This window comes from Nicotiana sylvestris, chromosome 9 (genome assembly GCF_000393655.2).
Source record: "Nicotiana sylvestris chromosome 9, ASM39365v2, whole genome shotgun sequence".
NCBI lineage: Eukaryota > Viridiplantae > Streptophyta > Magnoliopsida > Solanales > Solanaceae > Nicotiana > Nicotiana sylvestris.
Window position 1 is genome coordinate 47,308,622 of NC_091065.1, and position 23,471 is coordinate 47,332,092.

At 39.3% G+C, this 23,471-nt stretch overlaps 1 protein-coding gene across 1 annotated transcript in view; it reads left to right on the forward strand.

Moving 5' to 3' along the window:
• The first annotated feature begins 8,264 nt into the window (after positions 1 to 8,264).
• Positions 8,265 to 23,471, forward strand: part of LOC138877535 (uncharacterized) — a 70,391-nt gene continuing 55,184 nt past the window's right edge. The window contains exons 1-2 of the mRNA XM_070157149.1: positions 8,265 to 8,342; positions 8,385 to 8,904. Of these exons, the coding sequence (XP_070013250.1) occupies positions 8,265 to 8,342; positions 8,385 to 8,904 (598 nt within the window). The remainder of the gene's footprint in view (positions 8,343 to 8,384; positions 8,905 to 23,471) is intronic.

The window sequence follows — 23,471 nt, forward strand, 5'->3', positions numbered from 1 at the left end:
TATAGTGAAAGCAGTACGTCGTTCTATTTGAAACAACTTGAACAAAATAACCACATCACTCTTTATGGGCCAATTTTAACATGCCATGATGTAGCAAATAAACAGTCCTATTTTAGTACAAAACACATGACGACCATTACTAAAGGTTCATTGCAATGTGAATCGCTTTCAAATGACTTCACGAAACAAATTACCAAAACTGTAATTAATCTAACTATCCTATTAACCTAACATAAAACTAAATACAACCATTGCTCGAGATCACATGCTTATATACATTCAAGACATATCGAGTGATAATCTAGCTAATAAAGAAACAGTTTCAGTTTATTTATACAGTCATGTCAAATAGAACTAACAGCTGCATTTCCATTTCATCTCAACTTCAACTTCAAATTCGAGCTTACATCAACACAGGTTTTTAGAATGTGTACCTGGATAAGGAATACAATGGAGAAGAAGAAGGAGTGATCAACACAACAAATAGCACAGCACAACAGCAACAAATAGCAACACAGTGACAGAACAAACCAGTAACAGATTTAAAAGGAACCAGTAGAATTCCAGCAAACCCAATGAAACAGTAGCAAACAACCAATAGCAAACACAAACACCCAGTAACTGACCCCAAAAACAGCTTGATAGCAACCAAATATCAATCAAAACACAAGCATAAACACCCCTGGAATTCAGTAATCAAGAAAAACTCGAAAATACAACTCCACTGTTAAAGCTGAAACTCTTTTTAGTTTCAATGGGATAGCACTAGTTGAACTAGACTAGCTCTTAAAACTCTCTTCCAATTTTCAGAATGTTCAAACCCTTAAGATTTCCCGAGTCTTTTCTCTTCTAAAGCCTGCCCCAAAGAACAGCCAGACCAGACTAAAAAAGGATCCCCCCTAATTCTGTCCAAACCCCTATTTATACCCAAACCTCAGCCCCTTTCCAGCTCTAAGGAGCATTTAGCTAATTAGAAAAGTATTTCTCCCCACTACTACATGTTTTGTTCTCCTTTTAATTCACTTGTTCCCCACTAGAGTATGTTTTTTTTCCATTATCCCTTGTCCTTCCCTTTATTTAAATTCAAATAGGTATGAGCACCTATTTCTTAATCCATTTCCTTTCAACCTTCCCCCACCATTATGTTTTGTTCCCCATTAGCATTTAAACAATTCATTAGTTTAATGGTACTTTAGTACCCTACTGTCAGAACATTCAACTTAAACCAATTTCAAACCTTTCAATCCCAAAATACCCTCCTAAAGTCCCTGACATTACTGCCCTGCCCTAAACCTCTTAATCTGATGGTAGAACTCTATAAGTTATAACCTTAACAACTGATTTCTAACTGATCACTAAAGTACTACAGCTATAACCAATTCACAACCAAATTCAAACAATGATTCAATCAGAATTGAAGCAATATGAATCAAATTATTATCAGGTTATTCTAACATTCAAGCATGTAAAACTAATCGACGACACTTATCCAATCGACTACACGAATTACAACACATACAATCAGTAGCAAATCAGAATCGAACATGCACACAGGTGGTTCGAGTCGTATTGATAGAAGCAGGGATTTATAATAAAACTTAACTAATCGACAAAACTCATTCAAATCGATTATATAGTTTATCATATACTTGACCATGATCAGAAAAAGTTCGACCAAATAAAAGGTCATTGAAGAAGGACAGAATCAATCGACAAAAAGAATTGAAAAATCAATAAAACTAAACTAAACAAATAAACAGATATAAACAAATACAAAATGGAACAAACAGGAAAGGAAAAATACCTCAAGAACTCGGAAACTGGACGACCCTGACTTGGACTCTGACTCGGACTCTTTGAGGTCGAACGGACCTTAATCGAGTGTTCTCAACTGAGAACACTTCGACTAAGGTCGATTAGACCCCAAATCATCCTTTAATTTGGACAGATTTCAAACTTTGGTTTCTAGGGTTCTTGGGGGTTCGATTTGGGGTTCGAATGGTTCTAGTCTGATTCGAACCAAACCAACGGTGGTTTGGTGACGAGGGAGGTCAGGGAGATGTCCGGTATGAGTTTGGGACTGGTTGGGGTAGGTTTAGGTTCTGCTCGAATCTTCGATTGAAGATTCGAGAAGCTACAGGCTGATTTGAGCAAAACGGATAAGGGATTCGTGGAGAGGGTGGTTAGGTGCTCTAGGGGTGCTAGTTTCATGGCCAACGACATCGTTGCCGCCGGCTTTCAGGCGAAGGGGTTTTAGGGTGGCTAGGGTTTTGAGTGGTCGTCTCTGAGAAAGACCACTGAACAGGGGGGAGGGGGTGTTTGGAAATGAAAGGGGGGTAATGGGTCTGGGGTATTTTGGTATATTAGATTGAGGGGATTAATGGGATCCGTTGGATCCGTGAAGATCGACGGTCCAAATTAGGTTAGGGGGTCAAACAGGGTCGTTTTGGTTAAGTACTGAGGCGGGTTTGGTTCGGGGTAGACGGGTCGGGTTCGGGAACGGGTAAGGGAGATTGAATCTCAGCCGTTGGATCGATTTAATCCCATGGCCTTGATTAAGAGTGACCAAACGACGTCGTTTGGTGACGTCTCTGGCCAGGCCAACTAGACCTGGTACATGGGTGGTTTGGGCCTGATTTTTGGTCCAAAAATAATGGCCCAATCCGATTTTCATTCTTTTCTTCTTTTTCTTTCATTTTCCTTTTAATTCCTAAATGCCAAAATTCCTAAAATAAATTGTAAAAACAAAATTAACTTAGAAAATACTAATTGACCTTTAACAATAAATATCGCACCAAAATAAAATATTAATTACAAACAAAATCGGGCACTTGGACCTTAAATGCCAAAAATACAAAAAATATGTATTTTTTGTGATTTTCTTTATTTTAAAACCCAACTATGGTTAATTAATTCCTAATTGTAAAATAAAAATCCTAAGTGCACATGCAACATGTATTTTGGTATTTTTCAATTAATTAAAATAAGATAAACATTCACAGACAAAAATAATTATCCAAAATGTCACGAAAAATTCTCAAAATTGTACCCAAAGGCAATTTGTTTTATTTTTCGATTTCTTTTGGAGTAGTTTTCGTGAAGCAAAAATCACATGCTCACAGCTGCCCCTCTTTGTCCGAAAACACAAAGAGTTTTCGTGCAAAGATAAAGTGAGCGGATACGAGCGATTTTTGCCTGTTGGAATACTCCGTGTGAAGCATTTTTGAAAAGATTTAACCAAACCTTTGCTTCACAGGTTTCCTACATATCCCTGGCTAAAAGGGGATCAGGTTAATGTAGTTTGGGAAGTTTTGGTAGCTGGGACTACCATGGGACTGCATTTTTGCTGTTACTGCTGCTGCATGTTGTTGCTACTGCTTTTCGATCTCCTTATTACACCGTGCCAAAAGAAAACAAGAAGCTAGACTTAAACTAGGAATTACAAAATCTTATCTATCTCCGACTTGTTCTTGTAGTCTTCTTTCTGATTTCTGCGATGGGATTCATGCTGGGCGTATTTTTGTTGTAACCCTCCGCATTACTGACTTCTGACTTGAAATTGAGTGTAGTCCTCTGTTTTACAGGCGGGCTCCTGACTTCAAGCTTGAAATTTATTCCTCTGTTCTACAGGGGGCTCCTGACTCCAATAGCGACTTTGCAAATAAATCAACCTCTATTCTCCAGGCGGGCTCCTGACTTCAACAACAACTTTAAAATAAACACCTCCATTCTACAGGCGGGCTCCTGACTTGTTTTGAAATGTACTCCTCTATTCTACAGGTGGGCTCCTGACTCCAACAACAATTTAAAGATAAAACAGCCTCCATTCTCCAGGCAGGCTCCTGACTTCAACTTAAAATATGACAACCTCCGTTCTACAGGCGGGCTCCTGACTTCTTTAACTTAAAATATAACAACTTCCGTTCTACAGGCAGGCTTCTGACTTCATCAACTTCAAATATAACAACCTCCGTTCTAACAGGCGGGCTCCTGACTTCTTCAACTTAAAATATAACAACCTCTGTTCTACAGGCGGGCTCCTGACTCCTTTAACTCAAAATATAACAACCTCCGTTCTACAGGCGGGCTCCTGACTTCAGCTACTTCTTAAAAATATAATACCTCCATTCTCCAGGCGGGCTCCTGACTTCAACCTTCTCAAGAAATATAACACCTTCATTTTTCAGGCGGGCTCCTGACTTCAATTATGACTTAAAAAATATAACACCTCCATTCTCCAGGCGGGTTCCTGACTTCAACTTCTTCTTAAAAATATAACACCTCTATTCTCCAGGCGGGCTCCTGACTTTAACAACTTAAAGATACAACACCTCCATTCTCCAGGCAGGCTCCTAACTTCAATAACTTCTTAAAAAATGCGTTTTATTGCTGTTGCTCCTTCCTGCCTCCTGGACCATTTTCTTTCTAATTTGAAATTATCTTCTTTCAGAACTGCTTCCCTAAAAACTGGTGTTTCATTCCTCTGAAAACTTCTGGGGATAACACCGGTGTTTTATTCAAAAATATGTTATTTTCCTCCTTCAAAGACTACTTCCCTTAAAGCTGGTGCTTTCCTTCCACTGGAACTACTTCCCTTAAGACTTGTGTTATCTTCCTTCTGAAATTGCTTCCTTTAAAACTTGTTTGGCCTTCTTTCGAAAACTGCTGGGGATACCATTTTTCCCCAAACTTGTGTTATCTTGCTTCTTCCCCAAGTGGGTACCGTACTTCCAGAAAATTTTCAAAATAAAAGAAAATTTTCTGCCCCAGTTTGACAATCTTTCTTGTATCATGACGTCTTTTACTGTCCCTGCTTCAAATCAAAGACAAAAATTTTGTTAGTTTAAAACGTGGTGAATGGTCGTGCCACTCCTGCTGGGGATGGTTTTCTCTTTCTCCTTTCCCAGCTTTGTATTCCATTACATTACCAAAGCTTGTTGGGGATGAGATTATTTATTGGGGATGATATTCCTGCTGGCGATCATATTCCTGCTGGGGATGGTTTTCCCCCTCTTCTTTCCCTGCTCCGTGTTGTCCGACCCTCTTGGGATTTGGTCGATAATCTGCTAGGGATTCTCTTGTTTCTTGATGATTCTTTATTCACCAATTGTGCTTCCCACTTTTCTCCATACTCTCCCCGAAATCCTAGACCAATCCATTATTTGGTCTTGCAACGAACGTCTTTCTCGTTCCATTGCATTATCTTTGGCCCGTCCTATCCACATTGTATTTTTGCACCATCTTGGCAACTGGTAATAAGCTTTGAAAATCCTTTTTTTAAAAACAAACTGCTGGGGAGATAAAGTCTTTAAACCAAGAAATGAAAAAGTGATGATTTCAAAAGATAGAAAAAGAAGAAGTCTTTCTGAACAAATGCTGGGGAAAAGGAAAGAAAAGAACTTATCTAAATGATATAACCGATTCCAACGATCATGTCGTGCATTTCGGATTAATCAACCCAGTCTATTTGTATTAATCAATCTTTCGGACGACCTTATCTTGCTGGGGATAAACAGGCACTCAACTCAACTCTTTGCCAAATGCGGATCCTTTCCGCCAATCTTGTCTTGTCGCCTCATAGTGCCCTTCGAAGGGTTTTCACTAATAAGGCCCTCTCATTTCTCTCAACTCCCGTCGCCTTATGGTGCCTGTGAAGGTTTTCACCGATAAGACTCTCTTATTTTATTTTATTTTTTCCAGCTGGGGATTGGAGTGTTACCGACGTGACTCTCTCTGCTGGGGATTCTTTCGGCTATCAATTCATTTCCAGGTTATGATCCTCTTCTCTGCTGGGGATCAGAGTGTTATTCCCGACTTCCATTTGCATGACTTAGCACTTCTCGGATACTGATCGGGAGGTCTTTTTTGGACATTAATATGGGTTTTTGTATATGGCTAAAAGAAAAAGGGGTATCAAAAGGTTCAAAATAATTTTGATGAGTAAAACATTACAACTCTTGGAATCAAACTTCCTTCCCAAAATTACAAACACAACTTCTGCCCCAGTTTCTTGCTTGGGGATTTTTATTTTTGTTACACTATGACCGAGCCGTGAGGCGCCTACGTATCCTTTTCGAGGAATCAGGTCAAACGTAGTTCCCAATTCCTTTGTTTTTCTTGTGACTTTTCTTTTGTCTTTATTATCATTATTTTTCTCTTCTCTTTTTCTTTCATTTTCATTACTGATTCCAAAAGAGGGGTATGAAAGAATAAATAAGGCTCAAAAGGGGAAGCAAAGGTTGAAGTATTTGGATGGAAGAACAAATTGCGTCCGTTATTTCATTCTCCGATACCATGCCAAATTCAAACAAACAACAATTACAATCAAAAGAAATCATACATAATATATCTTAACTGCGTCAGAATTGATAGCCATGTCAACGCATTTCCCTTTGATAGCTGTTAAACAGCGCCATTGGACAACACTCTGGTTACAATGAATGGCCCTTGCCAATCGGGGCGAACTTGCCCTTTGCCTCAGCCTGATGTGGGAGGATGCGTTTCAGCACTTGCTGGCCCACTTCAAACTTCCGGGGACGCACCTTTTTATTGTATGCTCTTGCCATTCTCTTTTGATATAACTGGCCATGACACACAGCTGCCAATCTCTTTTCATCAACCAAGTTAAACTGCTCCAAATGGGTTTTGACCCACTCGTCATCATCAATCTCAGCCTCAGCGACAATCTGAAGGGATGGAATTTCAACTTCTACCGGTATCACTGCTTCAGTTCCGTATACCAACAAATAAGGAGTTGCACCTACTGAAGTACGAACAGTAGTGCGATAACCCAACAATGCCAATGGTAACTTTTCATGCCATTGTCTGGACCCTTCTTCCATCTTCCGAAGTATCTTCTTTATGTTTTTGTTGGCTGCCTCAACTGCTCCATCCGCCTTGGGACGATATGGTGTGGAATTACGGTGTGTAATCTTGAACTGTTGACATACTTCTTTCATCAAACCGCTGTTAAGATTAGCACCATTGTCCGTGATGATCACTTTTGGGATCCCAAATCTACAGATGATATGGGAATGAACAAAATCTACCACTGCCTTCTTGGTTACCGACTTGAAAGTTTTAGCTTCAACCCACTTAGTGAAATAATCGATGGTCACCAGAATGAACCTATGACCGTTGGTAGCTTTCGACTCAATAGGTCCAATAACATCCATGCCCCAGGCAACAAATGGCCATAGTGCTGACATTGTATGCAATTCTGTCGGCGGAGAATGAATCAGATCTCCGTGTATCTGACACTGATGGCATTTCCGCATGAAACTGATACAATCGCGCTCCATAGTGAGTCAATAGTACCCTGCTCGAAGAATCTTCTTCGCCTATACATATCCGCTCATATGTGGCCCACAAACTCCAGTATGTACCTCTGTCATAACTATCGTGGCTTGACTAGCATCTATACATCTTAGCAATCCCAAATATGGTGTTCTTTTGTACAAAACTCCTCCACTGAGGAAAAATCCATTTGCCAGTCGCCGAATGGCTCTCTTTTAATCTACGGTGGCCTGCTCCGGGTATATCCCCATCCTGAGGTATTCCTTGACATCATAAAACCATGGCTCGCCATCAGGAAGACCACGTAGCAGACCTAAGGAAGTTTTTCCAAAGACTTCGAAGGTACGATATTAAGCTCAACCCGGCCAAATGTGCATTGGTGTTCCATCTGGAAAGCTGTTGGGATTCATCGTCAGTCGGCGAGGCATTGAGTTGGACCCGTCAAAGATCAAATCCATCCAAGATTTGCCACCGCCGAAGAACAAGATAGAAGTAATGAGTCTGTTGGGAAGGTTGAATTATATCAGCAGGTTTATTGCTCAACTCACAGCAACTTGTGAACCCATTTTTCGGCTACTGAAGAAAGATGTTGCGGTAGAATGGACGGCAGAATGTCAGGAAGCATTTGACCAAATCAAAGGATATTTATCAAATCCACCTGTGTTGGTTCCACCTGAGCCGGGAAGACCGTTAATTCTTTATCTAACGGTCCTAGAGAATTCGTTTGGCTGCGTACTGGGGCAGCACGACATTACAGGAAGGAAGGAGCAAGCCATCTATTATCTCAGCAAGAAGTTTACAGGCTATGAGGTTAAGTACACTCAACTCGAGAAGACATGTTGCGCCCTAACTTGGGTGACCCAGAAATTGAAGCATTATCTATCATCATATACTACTTATCTCATTTCATGCTTGGATCCACTGAAGTATATTTTCCAGAAGCCTATGCCCACAGGGAGATTAGCGAAATGGCAGATATTACTCATAGAATTCGACATCGTCTATGTGACGACGAGACGCGAAGCGGAGTTAATGCGATGTTGGAGGTTTTGAGACAGACCTTGAAGTCTAAAGGATTCAAAACCTAGACAGAATACTTAGAGTGCAGATTCAGTGAGGGGACCCATGAAGCAGGCGTAGAGGTAAAGCTTGATGCTCAAGTTATCCCCACGAGAGCGAGTTTTAAGTATCTCGGGTCTATTATCCAGGGTAACGGGGAGATTGACGAAGATGTATCACATCGCATCAGAGCGGTAAAGATGAAGTGGAGGCTCGCTTCCAGTGTTTTATGTGATAAGAATGTACCGCCAAGACTTAAGGGTAAGTTTTATAGAGTGGTGGCTCGACCGACTATGCTGTATGGGGCTAAGTGTTGGCCAGTCAAGAACTCCCATGTGCAGAAGATGAAAGTAGCAGAGATGAGGATATTGAGATGGATGTGTGGATGTACCAGGAGAGATAGGATTAAGAATGAAGCTATCCGGGACAGAGTGGGAGTAGCCCCCGTGGAGGACAAGATGCGGGAGTCAAGGCTGAGATGGTTCGGACATGTTAAGAGGAGAAGCATTGATGCTCCTGTTAGGAGGTGTGAGAGGTTGGCCATGGAGAGTTTGAGAAGAGGTCGAGATAGGCCTAAGAAGTACTGGGGAGAGGTAATTAGACAAGACATGGCGCTGCTTCAGCTCACTGAGGACATGACCATTAATAGGAGGGTGTGGAGGTCGATGATTAAGGTAGAAGGTTAGTGGGTAGTTTTTAGTTGTTCACCGATAGTCTTAGTAGCATGCATGTCCCTTCATATTCTTAGATTTGTATTACGTTATGTGGTTTTGTTCGTCTCAGGTATTGTATTCCCTATTGATATTATTTGGTACTACTTATCCTTTATCTCTCTCTTTTTCTTTTCTCTTTCTTCTTTCTTCCTTCCTTGCTTTCCTCTTCTTCTTACCCTTCTTGAGCCGAGGGTCTATTGGAAACAGGCTCTCTACTTGCATTAGGTAGGGGTAAGGTCTACATACAGACTACCCTACCCAGACCCCACCTGTTGGGATCATACTGAGTTTGTTGTTGTTGTTGTTGTTGTTGTTGTTGTTGTTGTGAGTTTTTAGTCAAAATTGTCCCTTATGTTTGAGGGTAAGTTTAAATTTGTCTTTTATATATTATCTTGAGCACTTATTGTCCCTTAAGTTTATATAAGTTGAGCACCTTTAGTCTCTGTTAACACCAAACCCAAACAGATGCACAAAACTAACGGTTCCTTTCCTAGTGCAATGAACATAGCACAGTAAAGGGTCGTTTGGTAGGGTGTATAAGAATAATGTTGAATATGGTGTATTAGTAATGCAAAGATTAGTAATGTATGGGTTAGTAATGCAAGCATTAGTTATGCAGAGATTATTTTTTATATACTGTTTGGTATGGTGTATTAAAAATTAAAATGCATTGCACAACTTTTAAATAAATTAGTTGTTTACAAAAATACCCTTATTATTTTTTAGCTTTAAAGGACTTTAAGGACAATTTTGTCTTTAATCATGCTAATGCATGTATTAATACCCTTGGTATTACTAATACCATGATTTTTATGCATTAGTTATACATAGAATAATACCAAGTAGAGTGTATAACTAATGCTTGTATTAGTTATACATAGAATACCATGGTTTTTTATGCATTAGTTATACATAGAATAATACCAAGTAGAGTGTATAACTAATGCTTGTATTAGTTATACATAGATTGAAAAAGTGTACCAAACAAAATATTACTAATACACAAAGCTAACGCATGCATTATTTTCTATAATACACTATACCAAACGACCTCTAAAATAAAACCCAGCTTAGGGTCTTCTTCACCTACTCTCGCCATCAGTATCTCCGTCGATTGTTTTCATCTTCGATGCCAGAAGAGCTCTCTCTCTCTTTAACGACTCTTTTTTTTGTTTGTGTATTTCTTTTTTGTTAAAACTATATGATTGTAAAGAACGTTCTCACCATTACTTTTGCAATTAGACAATCATTGAAGAGCATTTTTGCATCAGAAACTAAAAGGTTGAATATGTTGGTGGGCCATTAGTGCACTTCTGCAATTATTAATTTTTAGTTGAGTGGTCAAACAACGCATGAGAACCATCCATGCTTTGAAGATAATATGCTATAGCAATTTCACAAATTTGCTCACGGTATTCACTCACAAGATCAATCTTTCCAGTTTCCACGTGCAGCTAACTAGTCGGCTAGATCAGTTTTCTCAAACTCATGTAATTCCTTGACTAGTTGAATGGGCAAGAATCTTTCGGAAAGCTATGAGGAATAAGGAGAGGATACTGTTGCACAGTATATCTGATGGGTTTTCAATGTCTTGGCATTATGCCTTTTATGTTTTGATGATCTAACAAACTTGTCATGAAAAACCAGATAGAGAACCTGGCCCACAGGGTATACATTTCATGTGACCTAGTCGAAGTCTGAAAATCAGCAAATGGATGAATGACCACAAGGAGGAACACAAAAGGGACCTGGTGACCTGGTCCCTTAGGGTTCTCCGACACAAGCACAAGTCTGTGACTATACGAAATCAATATAAAGAGAAACACAACAGGGACCTGCTCCCTTTGGGTTCTCTAACAGAAGTACAAGTCAAATACACAGCTAGAACGTAGCAGAAGAAAGTGACCATCTAACAACTGTCACAGAAGAGGAATACAACTAGGACCTGGTCCGTTAGTGTGTCCTGACATAAGTACAGAGTCCACTGTCCAGCTGGAACACAACTGCCCAGAAGTGGTTGTGCAGACAATACAACAGTCACTTCTCATTGGGAAGAAGCGTACACCAAGAGTTGCCATCACTATCCATTGTGCTAACTTTGGTGATAAAATAACCTGGTGCAAGACACACCATTCTCGTGCATTCAGTGATATTCTCTTAAGAAACAAAAGTATTCATCCGACATTGAAGTCACTGGTGTGTCAAGAACAAGAAGACAACTCCACTAAGGATCAGTTTCTTAATGAGTTTATGTACATCCGTAGTTGAGTTGTAATCTTGTTATTTGTTCATCATTGTAATTCCTAGTTTTCTTTCTTAGAAGCGTTGTCTTAGGAACAAACCAAAATTCGTAAACTTCTGAGTTTATATTGTGACTAGGAATAGTCATAAGTTTAAAGCCTTCGTAACTAGGATAGTTATAGAGTGGCTTGTGGTGGTTGCATCGCAAGTTAGTTTGAAGTCTTTGCAATAGGGTTTTTGCAAAGTGGCTTGTAATAGGGAGATTGCAAGTTAGTAGAGTTAAAAGCCTACATGAGTAGGTCGTGGTTTTTTGATCCCCTTGTGTGGGATTTTTCTACGTAGAAAATCTCTTGCCTTCTTTACTTTCAGTCTTTACTGCATTTTAAACATCATCTCATAGAGGACCAGGTACTCTATAGTTTGGTGGACTCATATAAACTAACAATTGGTATCCGAGCAGGTTTCTCCAATCAGGCTAACACTTAGGAAGGATCTCAATGGCTGCTCCACCAAACTTTGAAGAATGACAATCAACCCATAGACCTCCTAGATTCAATGGTCAATATTATGGCCGGTGGAAGACCCGGATGCATGATTTTATGATGGCAGAAGATTCAGAACTGTGGGACATCATTTGTGATTGTCCATATGTTCCCATGAAGAAGCTTGAAGAAACAGGACCAATGGCGCCTAAAGGGAGAAAAGAGTACAACGACATTGACAAAAAAGCTGTAGAAAAGAACTATCGTGCCAAGAAAATCTTGATGTATGACATAGGAACTGATGATTATAACAGAGTATCAGCTTGTGATACTGCCAAAGAAATATGGGAAGCTTTACAAACAAGGAACTACTCAGGTCAAACAATCCAAGATCGACATGCTCACCACTGAATATGAGCTTTTCAGGATGAAGGATGAAGAATCCATACAAAATATGCACACCAGATTCACCTCCATCATAAATGAGCTTCACTCACTTGGAGATGTCATTCCCAGAGACAAGCTTGTACGGAAAATCCTCAATGTTCTACCTAGGTCTTGGGAAAGTAAGGTAAATGCCATCACTGAAGCTAAAGATTTACAGACTCTGACTATAGATGAGTTGATTGGTAATCTGAAAACATACGAGATGAAAAGAAAGAAAGAAAGTGAAAGAAGAGAGCCCAAAAAGGAAAAGAACCTGGTGCTTAAGGCTGAAAGTAGTGGTTCAAGTGATGAAGATAGTCAAAAAACAAAGTTTAACTCTTTTAGAAAATCATTTACCATTTCATTATGATTTAAGCAATTTACATTGTCAATAAGGTTACAATTATTTCAAGTAAAGCGTGTTTTTGGTTCCTTGACTACCCGGACTTAAGCATAATAGTAGCCACGCACGGACTCTCGTCACCTCGTGAGTACGTATCCCCCACAAACAGAAGTACATATCCAATTAATTCACCTATAGGGACAATTCCCTCAATGTTAGAAAAGAGACTTACCTCGCTCCGAAGTTCCAAAACTGGCTCCCAAGCCCTTCCGACGACTCAACCCGATGCCCAATGCTCCAAAACTAGTCAATAATTGAGAAAACCCATAAATATATACTCAAACACTCATAACAATTAAATTTATATCAATTCCCAACTCCGCTCGAAAAGTTGACAAAATCGCCCTCGGGCCCACGTGCTGGATTCCGAAATTTTTCAAAGATAATGTTTCCCCATAACCTCATGGGCTTAAATATATAATTTACTCTCAATTTCATGCCCAAATTCGTGGTAAAAATCCAAAATATCAATTTTTAGGTTGTTCCACCACATCGCCAAGTTCCTACAATTTTTCATGTCTAAATCCATATATGATCCAAGTATTTCACTTGCAATAGGTGGGAGTCACTTACCTTGACATAGATGGTGAAAATAGAGCTCCAAAATTGCTCCTAGTTCGACTCCCATGGAGGAAAATGAAATGAAAATGGCCAAACTCCTGTTTTAAAGAAACCTCACTGCCTCCAGCGTTTTCTCACATTTGGTCACTTGACCGCTTCTGCGGTTCTGCAGTGCGGCCCCACTACCGCTTCTGCGGTCTTTCACCAAGCCCATCAACTCCACATCTGCGGCTCCACACATGCAGGTGCGGTCCCACTTCTCCGAAGCTTGACCGCATCTACGGTCCATGCCTCCCCAGCAAAATCTGCTTCTGCGAGTCCCCTCCCACTCCTGCGGTTCTCTTTACGCAGGTGCAGTTACACCAGAAGCCCAGCTGTTTCAGCCCTTCCTCAAATTCCATTTTCAATCTGTTAACCACCCGGAATCCACCCGAGGCCCCAGGGACCCCGTCCAATCACACCAACCAGTCCCATAACATAACGCGGACCTGCTCGAGGCCTCAAATCACATCAAACAACGCCAAAACCATGATCCGCGCTCCAATTCAAGCTTAATGAACTTTAAAATTTCAAACTTCTACATTTGATGCCGAAACCTATCAAATCACGTCCGACTGACCTCAAATTTTGCACACAAGTCATATTTGACACTTCGGACCTACTCCAACTTTCGGAATCGGAATCCAATCCTGATATCAAAAAGTCCACTTCCGGTCAAATTTCTAACTTTCACCAAATGACTCCAAAATGAACTACGGACTTCCAAATCCACATCCGATCGTGCTCCCAATACCAGAATCACCAAACAAATCTATTCCCAGACTCAGAATCCTAGACAGACATCAATAACACTGAAATGCGCTTCAACCCAAATTTATGAAATTCTTCCAAAAATGCTAATTTCCACAACATGCATTGAAATGCTCCCAAGGTCATCCAAAACTTGATCTAGACATATGCCCAAGTCCAAAATCATCATAGGAACCTGCTGGAACCTTCAAATCCTGATTCCGAGGTTGTTTACTCAAAAATCCAAATCTTAGTCAATTATGCCAACTTAAAGCTTTCGAAATGAGAATTTTCTTTCCAAATCAACTCCGAACTTCTCGAAATTTAATTTTGACCACGCGTATAAGTCATAATACCTGAAGTGAAGCTGCTCATGGCCTCAAACTGCTGAACGACGCGCTAGGGCTCAAAACGACCGGTCGGGTCATTACATTCTCTCCCACTTAAACATACTTTCATCCTCGAACGTGCTAATAACTGCACTGGTGTTGTCCAAAATCACTATTTAACACCTCGTGCACCTACCTGTGCTATCACAACTCAGTTGAGCACATTAGCTCGAGCAAATCTAAAGATATTCTCTTTTATTCAAGTAGATACGCTTAGAACCCAATTCCAACACTCAAAATTCCCTGCCAAGCCTACTTCCAACCTACGAACACCGTATCAATCTCTACACGATGCACCGATACCTGATTTCATACCTTTGCTGAATTCATACTTTGCACTGCATAACTCTCATGGCCATAACAACATCCTCTGATAACGATAACCGAAATTCCACAAATCTGATGCTCCCACGTACCTCATGACATATATAAGTCTTGTCTCAACTTTTACACTACCTCCACGACGGAAGAGACGTGTAGAAATTCATAATCAACTATCGAGTCAACAAATTGTTGAGTCTATACTCCTGACAAGAATCATTACCTCATTCTGAACCAAATAATGGTATTTGCTCTTTAATATACTTCATATAATCTGATCGCACTGATCCTAGATCCAACAATCTCATCTCACCCAGTACAAGATGCAAAAGCAATAAGCCACCTCATACATGACCAAAAGTCTCATATGATGCCAAAATGTGTCGATAGTCCACAAACTTGAACGTGATACATAAGGAAATCGAACTCTAGAAGGGACTACTCAACTCACGCAACTAATTAAACAACTGAAAAGGTGTTATAAACCTTCCTCGAAAAAAATGGGAAACAAAACACATAAAATAGAATATAGGGGATCGCACCCAACATCACTCTGTTGCGGCGTGCAACCCGATCCAAACAACATACCCATGGCGGCATGCCACCCAATCCACACATAAATTTATATAAGGAGATACATACTGAGCTAGAGTGATCATTACTACCAAATACCGAATATCAGCCACAAGCACACTAAGTGCATAATACAATCCCTGGGGAGATAGATAGCGTCATACACTACAAAACTCAAGCACAACTGAGGTGTGATATATGATCTGAATCTCAAGAGCTATCCTGCTCACATAATACCATCGCTACATGGAACCTCAACATATAAGAAAATTATCAAGCCGCCTCACAACTTATACGTCACAATATAGTATTACATGAAATAGCCGATGATGAGATAACATCCAACGTTCAAATACTCCTCCATAAGGAGTGCTATGCTGAAATGAACACATCTGGCCTGATATAGAGCCCATATTCCTATTTAAATCCACTCATCGACCTCGAGCCGATTCTGGCTGCACCATACTAGGCTAATAACCTTTCAAGGATCCATAATAACCCCTTTTCCCATGACTCACAAGAACAACCCTCATATCCGGAGTAAGCCTCCACAGTCCACAACCCAATAAACCGAGTGACCTCCATGCATAAATTCTCAAATTAGTGGTACTACCATAATCTTCAGACTTGGTTTAAATCTTCAATCAATCAAGTGACTACATGTCACACTTATACAATCTTCCCGTGAGATACGCTCCCACGACCTTCCGCACTAGATAACGAGTCTGCACATCCATACCACAGGTCACACTAATGTTGTAAACCATATCAAGAATCCGTAACCAAGATGCAAAGCCTCATACAGAAACACCGATATCAGGTGACGCTGAAGACAGTACCAGCTTACTTTAAACATCCAAATCCTTTTTCCTGCTCATCTAAGCTCGTGACATCTTTGTCAACACTGAACCTCAACCTTGATCCTCACTTCCAAATTTCATACCGCTCACTGCACCTAACATGCCAATATGCGATAGCGCCAGAATTTCATCACAACTCCTGAACCACTAATAGGTTAAACACTTCATCACCTAGAACATTCAAATCCTCAAGTTGTGGTCTGAACCACCATAACCCTTCCGGGATCCGCTTACATATAACATGCCATAATACTTGAAAACTTCCAAATAAAATCAATTACGACGATTGTCGAGCCTCGCACGTACCACCACCACTATGCCAATTCAACCATGGCTAACCAATCTAACTTCTTCTAATTAATCTTTAACTTGCCTTAGAGATAATAATAGCTCCATTCCTTACATCACCAACCTAAATCCGCACTCACCTTGAGTGACCCTATTCCATGAGATCACATTGTCTCCAAACCCATGAACCGTTTCATACCCTCCTTGCACGCACATTCGCATCTTCAACTGATACACCCATTGTGATAATTCCTCTATGAATCCGAAGTCTTTTTCTCTTTTTCCTCCCCAATGCTACACTGCAAGTCAAAGAAACATAGAACATTCCGAGCCTCTTATCATAACCTGCTACAAAAGCTCGATTCTTAACCATACTGCGAGCTTGAATCCTTAGGCACCACATTTTTAACCTTTGAATTCACTAGGACCGTTGTTGAGAGTCACCCATCCTGGCTTGGTCCCGAATATAATAAACTCCAGGGCTCCACTGGCACATGAACACCCATCTCAATAAAGCACCTGACTGAATCAATTCCCTTGTAAATCACCTATGTACGAATCATAAATCCTGAATCTTCCCAAATCCTGAACATGAGTCAATAAGGCCAAATATAGCACGCCTTTATCAATTTCTTTGCTCAAATTACCACTAATGCTCTTTTCCCGTAGCTATAATAACTCATCAATACGCTGATAACCCGAACCTCACAAGTAGATAACCATGAAACCTAATCGTAGGCGGTAGGACCCTCCCACTTAGCTTGAAGCTACTATTACACAACTCTAGAACCAACCAAGATTCTATCTTTATTGTTGACATGACCTTACACAACCAACCCTCCAAATTCCTCAAAATCCTTCTGTTAGCATTTGATGAACACTCTAAATCTCTAGCAACATTCATATATTCGACTTCTTACTGAATAGTCAGTAAAATCCTTCGCAAAAGCTACGCCAACTACATGACCACTAACTTGATCATAGGAGATAACCGACCTATGGAAAATACACGCCGACATCTTCCAACATCGCTACATGGGGTACAATCACTACGACATCAATAACCCATCCTGAGCCGAGCCCGTGCTCATTCACCAACTGTACTAGTTTGTTCACTTCTTATGGACACCAACTACATGTGCGACAATATCTTCCAATTCAAAGTTATATTGCATCCTTCTTCGTATCAAGCAACTCCCTTTCTGTTGCATCCAATCTCTCATCGTATAATAACCAATATTTCAAATTAAGCCCGTGGACCCAATCACCGTCCACTAAATTCCCAAATCACTCTAAACTTTTCCTCAAGGAGTGTAGTTATCCTGCCACTAAACCCATATGCTACTCTGCCACTCTCCCACTTTGGTCAAATTCACTCCTTTAAGCAACTACTCGACTTTCGCTTCTTACACCTGGCCTTCTAGAAATTTAACCACCGCCTGAAACTTTCCACATGTCCTTCCTCATCCTTTGCTTCACAATTGTTGCCTTAGATCAATATCTATCTCTATAGCACTTGAATCGATAGATTGCTACTAACTTCAACCCTTTCTGAAGATCCTCCTTCTCGAGCCGTCAACATTAGAAATACTTGTTCAATCCTGAACCACCGCACCCCATGATCTCTGTCAGTCGCTTCTCCAATACTATCTCACAATATCCTGCCCCAAAGGCGAATTGTACAAGATTATAACATCGATGAACTTAACACATTCAATCGAGGATGACGACACCACATCACAGATAAAAATTCCACCACACATATATATTTATAGTCTGATTGCCTTTTTACTTAACTTATTCCAAGAGAACCATAACAACATGCGAGTAACTTCTCATAACCGTAGAACAGTCAAATCTTCAAGTAGTGGTCTGAACCACCATAACCCTTCCGGGATCCGCTTACATATAACATGCCATAATACTTGAATACTTCCAAATAAAATCAATTATGACGGTTGTCGAGCCTCGCACGTACCACCACCACTATGCCAATTCAACCATGGCTAACCAATCTAACTTCTTCTAATTAATCTTTAACTTGCCTTAGAGATAATAATAGATCCATTCCTTACATTACCAACCTAAATCCGCACTCACCTTGAGTGATCCTATTCCACGAGACCACATTGTCTCCAAACCTATGAACTATTTCATACACTCCTTGCACGCACATTCGCATCTTTAACTGATACACCTATTGTGATAATTCCTCTACGAATCCGAAGTCTTTTTCTCTTTTTCCTCCCAAATGCTACACTGCAAGTCGAAAACATCATAGAACATTCTGAGTCTCTTAACATAACCTGCTACAAAAGCTCGATTCTTAACCATACTGCGGGCTTGAATCCGTAGGCACCGCATTTGTAACATTTGAATTCACTAGGACCGTTGTTGAGAGTCACTAATCCTAGCTTGGTCTCAAATATAATCAACTCCAAGGCTTCGTTGGCACATGAACACCATCTCAATGAAGCACCCGACTGAATCAATTCCCTTGTAAACTACCTATGTACAAAGCATAAATCCTGAATCCTCCCAAATCCTGAACATGAGTCAATAAGGCCAAATATAGTACACCTTTATCAATTCTTTTGCTCAAATTACCACTTATGCTCTTTTCCCGTAGCTATAATAACTCATCAATACGCCGATAACCCAAACCTCACAAGTAGATAACCATGCAACCTAATCGTAGGTGGTGGGACCTTCCCATTTAGCTTGAAGCTACTATTACACAACTTTGGAACCAACCAAGATTCTTTCTTAATTGTTGACATTACCTTACACAACCAACCCTCCAAATTCCTCGAAATCCTTCTTTTAGCATTTCCTGAACACTCTAAATCTCTAGCAACATTCACATATTCAACTTCTTACTGAATAGTCAGTAAAATCCTTCGCAGAAGTTTCGCCAACTACATGACCACTAACCTTCTCACAGGAGATAACCGACCTATGGAAATTACACGCTGACATCTTCCAACGTCGTTGCACGGGGTACAATCACTACAACATCAATAATCCATCCTGAGCCCGTGCTCATTCACCAAATGTACTAGTCTGTTAACTTCTTATGGACACCAACTACATGTGCGACAATATCTTCCAATTCAAAGTTATATTGCATCCTTCTTCGTATCAAGCAACTCCCTTTCTGTTGCATCCAATCTCTCGTCGTATAATAGCCAATATTTCAAATTAAGCCCATGGACCCAATTACCGTCCACTAAAATTCCCAAATCACTCTAAACGTTTTCTCAAGGTGTGTAGTTATCCTGCCACTGAACCCATATGCTACTCTGCCACTCTCCCACTTTGGTCAAACTCACTCCTTTAAGAAACTACTCAGATTTCGCTTCTTACACCTGGCCTTCTAGAAATTTGACCACTGCCTGACACTTCCCACATGTCCTTCCTCATCCTTTACTTCCCAGTTGTTGCCTTAGATCAATATCTATCTCTGCAGCACTTGAATCGATAGATTGCTACTAACTTCAATCCTTTCTGATGATCCTCCTTCTCAAGCCGTCAGCATTAGAAATACCCATTCAATCCTGAACCAACGCACCCCACGATCTCTGACAGTCGCTTCTCCAATACTATCTCACAATATCCTGCCCCAAAGGAGAATTGTAAAAGATCATAACATTGATGAACTTAACACATTCAATCGAGGACGACAACACCACGTCGCATATTAAAATTCCACCAAACTTATACATTTATAGTCCGATTGCCTTTTTACTTAACTCATTCCAAGAGAACCATAGCAAAACACGAATAACTTCGCATAACCATAGAACATTCAAGTTGTGGTCTGAACCACCATAACCCTTCCGGAATCCACTTACATATAACATGCCATAATACTTGAAAATTTCCAAATAAAATCAATTACGGCGGTCGTCGAGCCTCGCACGTACCACCACCACTATGCCAATTCAACCATGGCTAACCAATCTAACTTCTTCTAATTAATCCTTAACTTGCCTTAGAGATAATAATAGCTCCATTCCTTACATCACCAACCTAAATCCTCACTCATATTGAGTGACCCTATTCCACAAGACCACATTGTCTCCAAACCCATGAACCGTTTCATACTCTCCTTGCACGCACATTTGCATCTTCAACTGATACACCCATTATGATAATTCCTCTACGAATCCGAAGTCTTTTTCTCTTTTTCCTCCCTAATGCTACACTGCAAGTCGAAAACATCATAGAACATTCTGAGCCTCTTATCATAACCTACTACAAAAGCTCGATTCTTAACCATACTGTGGTCTTGAATCCTTAGGCACCGCATTTTTAACCTTTGAATTCACTAGGACCGTTGTCGAGAGTCACCCACCCTAGCTTGGTCCCAAATATAATCAAATCCAGGGCTCCGCTGGCACATGAACACCCATCTTAATGAAGCACCCAACTAAATCACTTCCCTTGTAAATCACCTGTGTACGAAGTATAAATCCTGAATCTTCCCAAATCCTGAACATGAGTCAATAAGGTCAACTATAGCACACCTTTATCAATGCCTTTGCTCAAATTACCACTTATGTTCTTTACTCGTAGCTGTAATAACTCACCAATATGCCGATAACTCGAACCTCACAAGTAGATAACCATGCTGTCACACCTCCTTTTTCCGGCACCCGCGAGGGTGAAGGAGTTTTTTCCAATTAAAGGACAATCGAAACGGGATTTATTTATTTATTTCAGAGTCGCCACTTGGGAGATTTAGGGTGTCCCAAGTCACCAATTTAATCCCGAATCGAGGAAAAGAATGACTCCATATTACAGTCTGCGAATCAGAAATCCGGATAAGGAATTCTGTTAACCCGGGAGAAGGTGTTAGGCATTCCCGAATTCCGTGGTTCTAGCACGGTCGCTCAACTGTTATATTTGGCTTATTTACCTGATTTTTAAACAATTAAGAACTTATATGCAAATTTAGCATTAAACCGCTTTTATCATTATTCTTATTATTATTTTATACAAGAATTGCAACGTCGTGAAAACGCATCTCGAACCACGTCACAACCAGTGTACACGTGATTTGTTGACGCATTTTGACTTCGTCAAGATCGGGATTTGGGTTACATAAATGCACACCCGTATTTAAGAAAATAACTTTATTAAATATGCGCCAAAATACTACGCGTTATTAAACTATTAGGTAGGACTGTGAAATTTACTAAATGGCCCATCCCGGAATCTAAATATTTTTTTTTTAAAATAAATAAATAAGATTGGAGGACCCTGCAAATTTTGTATTGTTTATATTTATTTATTTTTAGCGAAATCCTCCCTTATTTTATGAATATCTTTTAATGACTACTTTTTATTATTACTAATATAAAATCAATCTCTACATACTTAAAAATAACATATTAAATACTAGTTTAAAACAAATATTAACGGAAAGTAATATTACTAAAATTATAATTATAAATACAGCATGGAATTGTCAAATAATTTTTTTTTTATTTTAAAAAAACTAATTATCCCATAGTCAATTAAAATCATATTGTTAGATGACTTGAGTTATTGAAATTAATTATTTACAAATACTGAAAATTAGAAATAATCTTGATTACTAAACCGTATTTCTAAAAATTAAATAATTTAACCTTAACTAACCTTGTTTTAATTCAAATCATGTCCTAATACTTGATTCGCAAAATTAATTCATGTTTTAACTGAATTCAGCTACATGATTCCGATTAACTTAACGTTGGCGATACTAAAACCCTTATGAATAAGGAATTTAATCAATTTTGCCAAACTGATTTAATAAAGCCATTTTTACGTTATTTTCTTCTATTTTTATTATTTGACAGTTTAATTAGTAATGAACATGCTTAAATATATACTACCTAATAATCAGGTTGAAGCAAAGCACTATTTAATACATCGCTACAATATGCCTAATTATGCCAAACGACGGCGATTTACAGAATAATAATACATGAAATAACCTAAATGCAATTAATAAAAAAAACTAAATTAAAAATTTAAACTTCCATTCTTCATTTCAGCTTACAAAAGGCCAAAATTACAGTTGTGTATCTGGTATTGCCAATATAAGAAGAAGAAAGTCAGCCACGCAGTACGTAACACAGCAACAACAATAATAACCAGCAATCCAGTCAACAGAAATCCCAGTGACAGATTTGAAAATCAAAATAAAATCCAGAAACACCGACAACAAACAACGGACAGAAACCAAGGGAATTTTCAGATTTGAAAGGCTAATTAATGTTTAACCCTTAATTTCTAAACCCGTATATCAGAATATTTATCAGGTGTGTACTACTCTCTCTTCTAATTTCCAGCTCTTTTTTATTTGTATTATTTTTTCTTTTCTTTTTATTTCTTGAAAGTTTTAATATTTTTTGGAATTTTTCTTTCTCTCTTAAATATTCAGCTTTTTTTTTCTCTCTCTCTCTCTCTATCTGTTCTCCTCTTTCTGTGTTCTCTAAGTCTTTCATTTATATCTCATCCCAAACCCTTTAATCAATTAATAAAACCACCACTTCCTCCTACCAAACCCACTATATTCACACTCACCCCCACTACATTAAACAAATATATCAACCCCACCCCATTACATCTTGTCCCTCATGCCTAACATAAACAATTACCATATTCCCTTCCACTACATTATGTCTTGTCCCCCATTTATATTAAACAATTATATCACCCACATCCCATTACATTTTGTCCCTCATGCTTAACATAAAGAATTATTCAAAATGTTCAATTACCAAACTACCCCTCCGACCTTACTAAAATTACCAATTTACCCCTGAACGTGCTGCAAATTACCAAACTACCCCATCAGCTATAACCAATTCACTTAATCAATCTCAACCAAAATACAGCAAATATGACCAACTTCTAACAATGTTCAACAACAAATTCAAACTAAATGATGAACAACAAAGAAACAACTAAAATTATCTTGATTGAACAACATTTTTAACAACAAACAAACCTAATAACAACAAACAAGTATATTCAGATTTCTAAATTCAATAATCATTTGAACTTAAAATTGAATC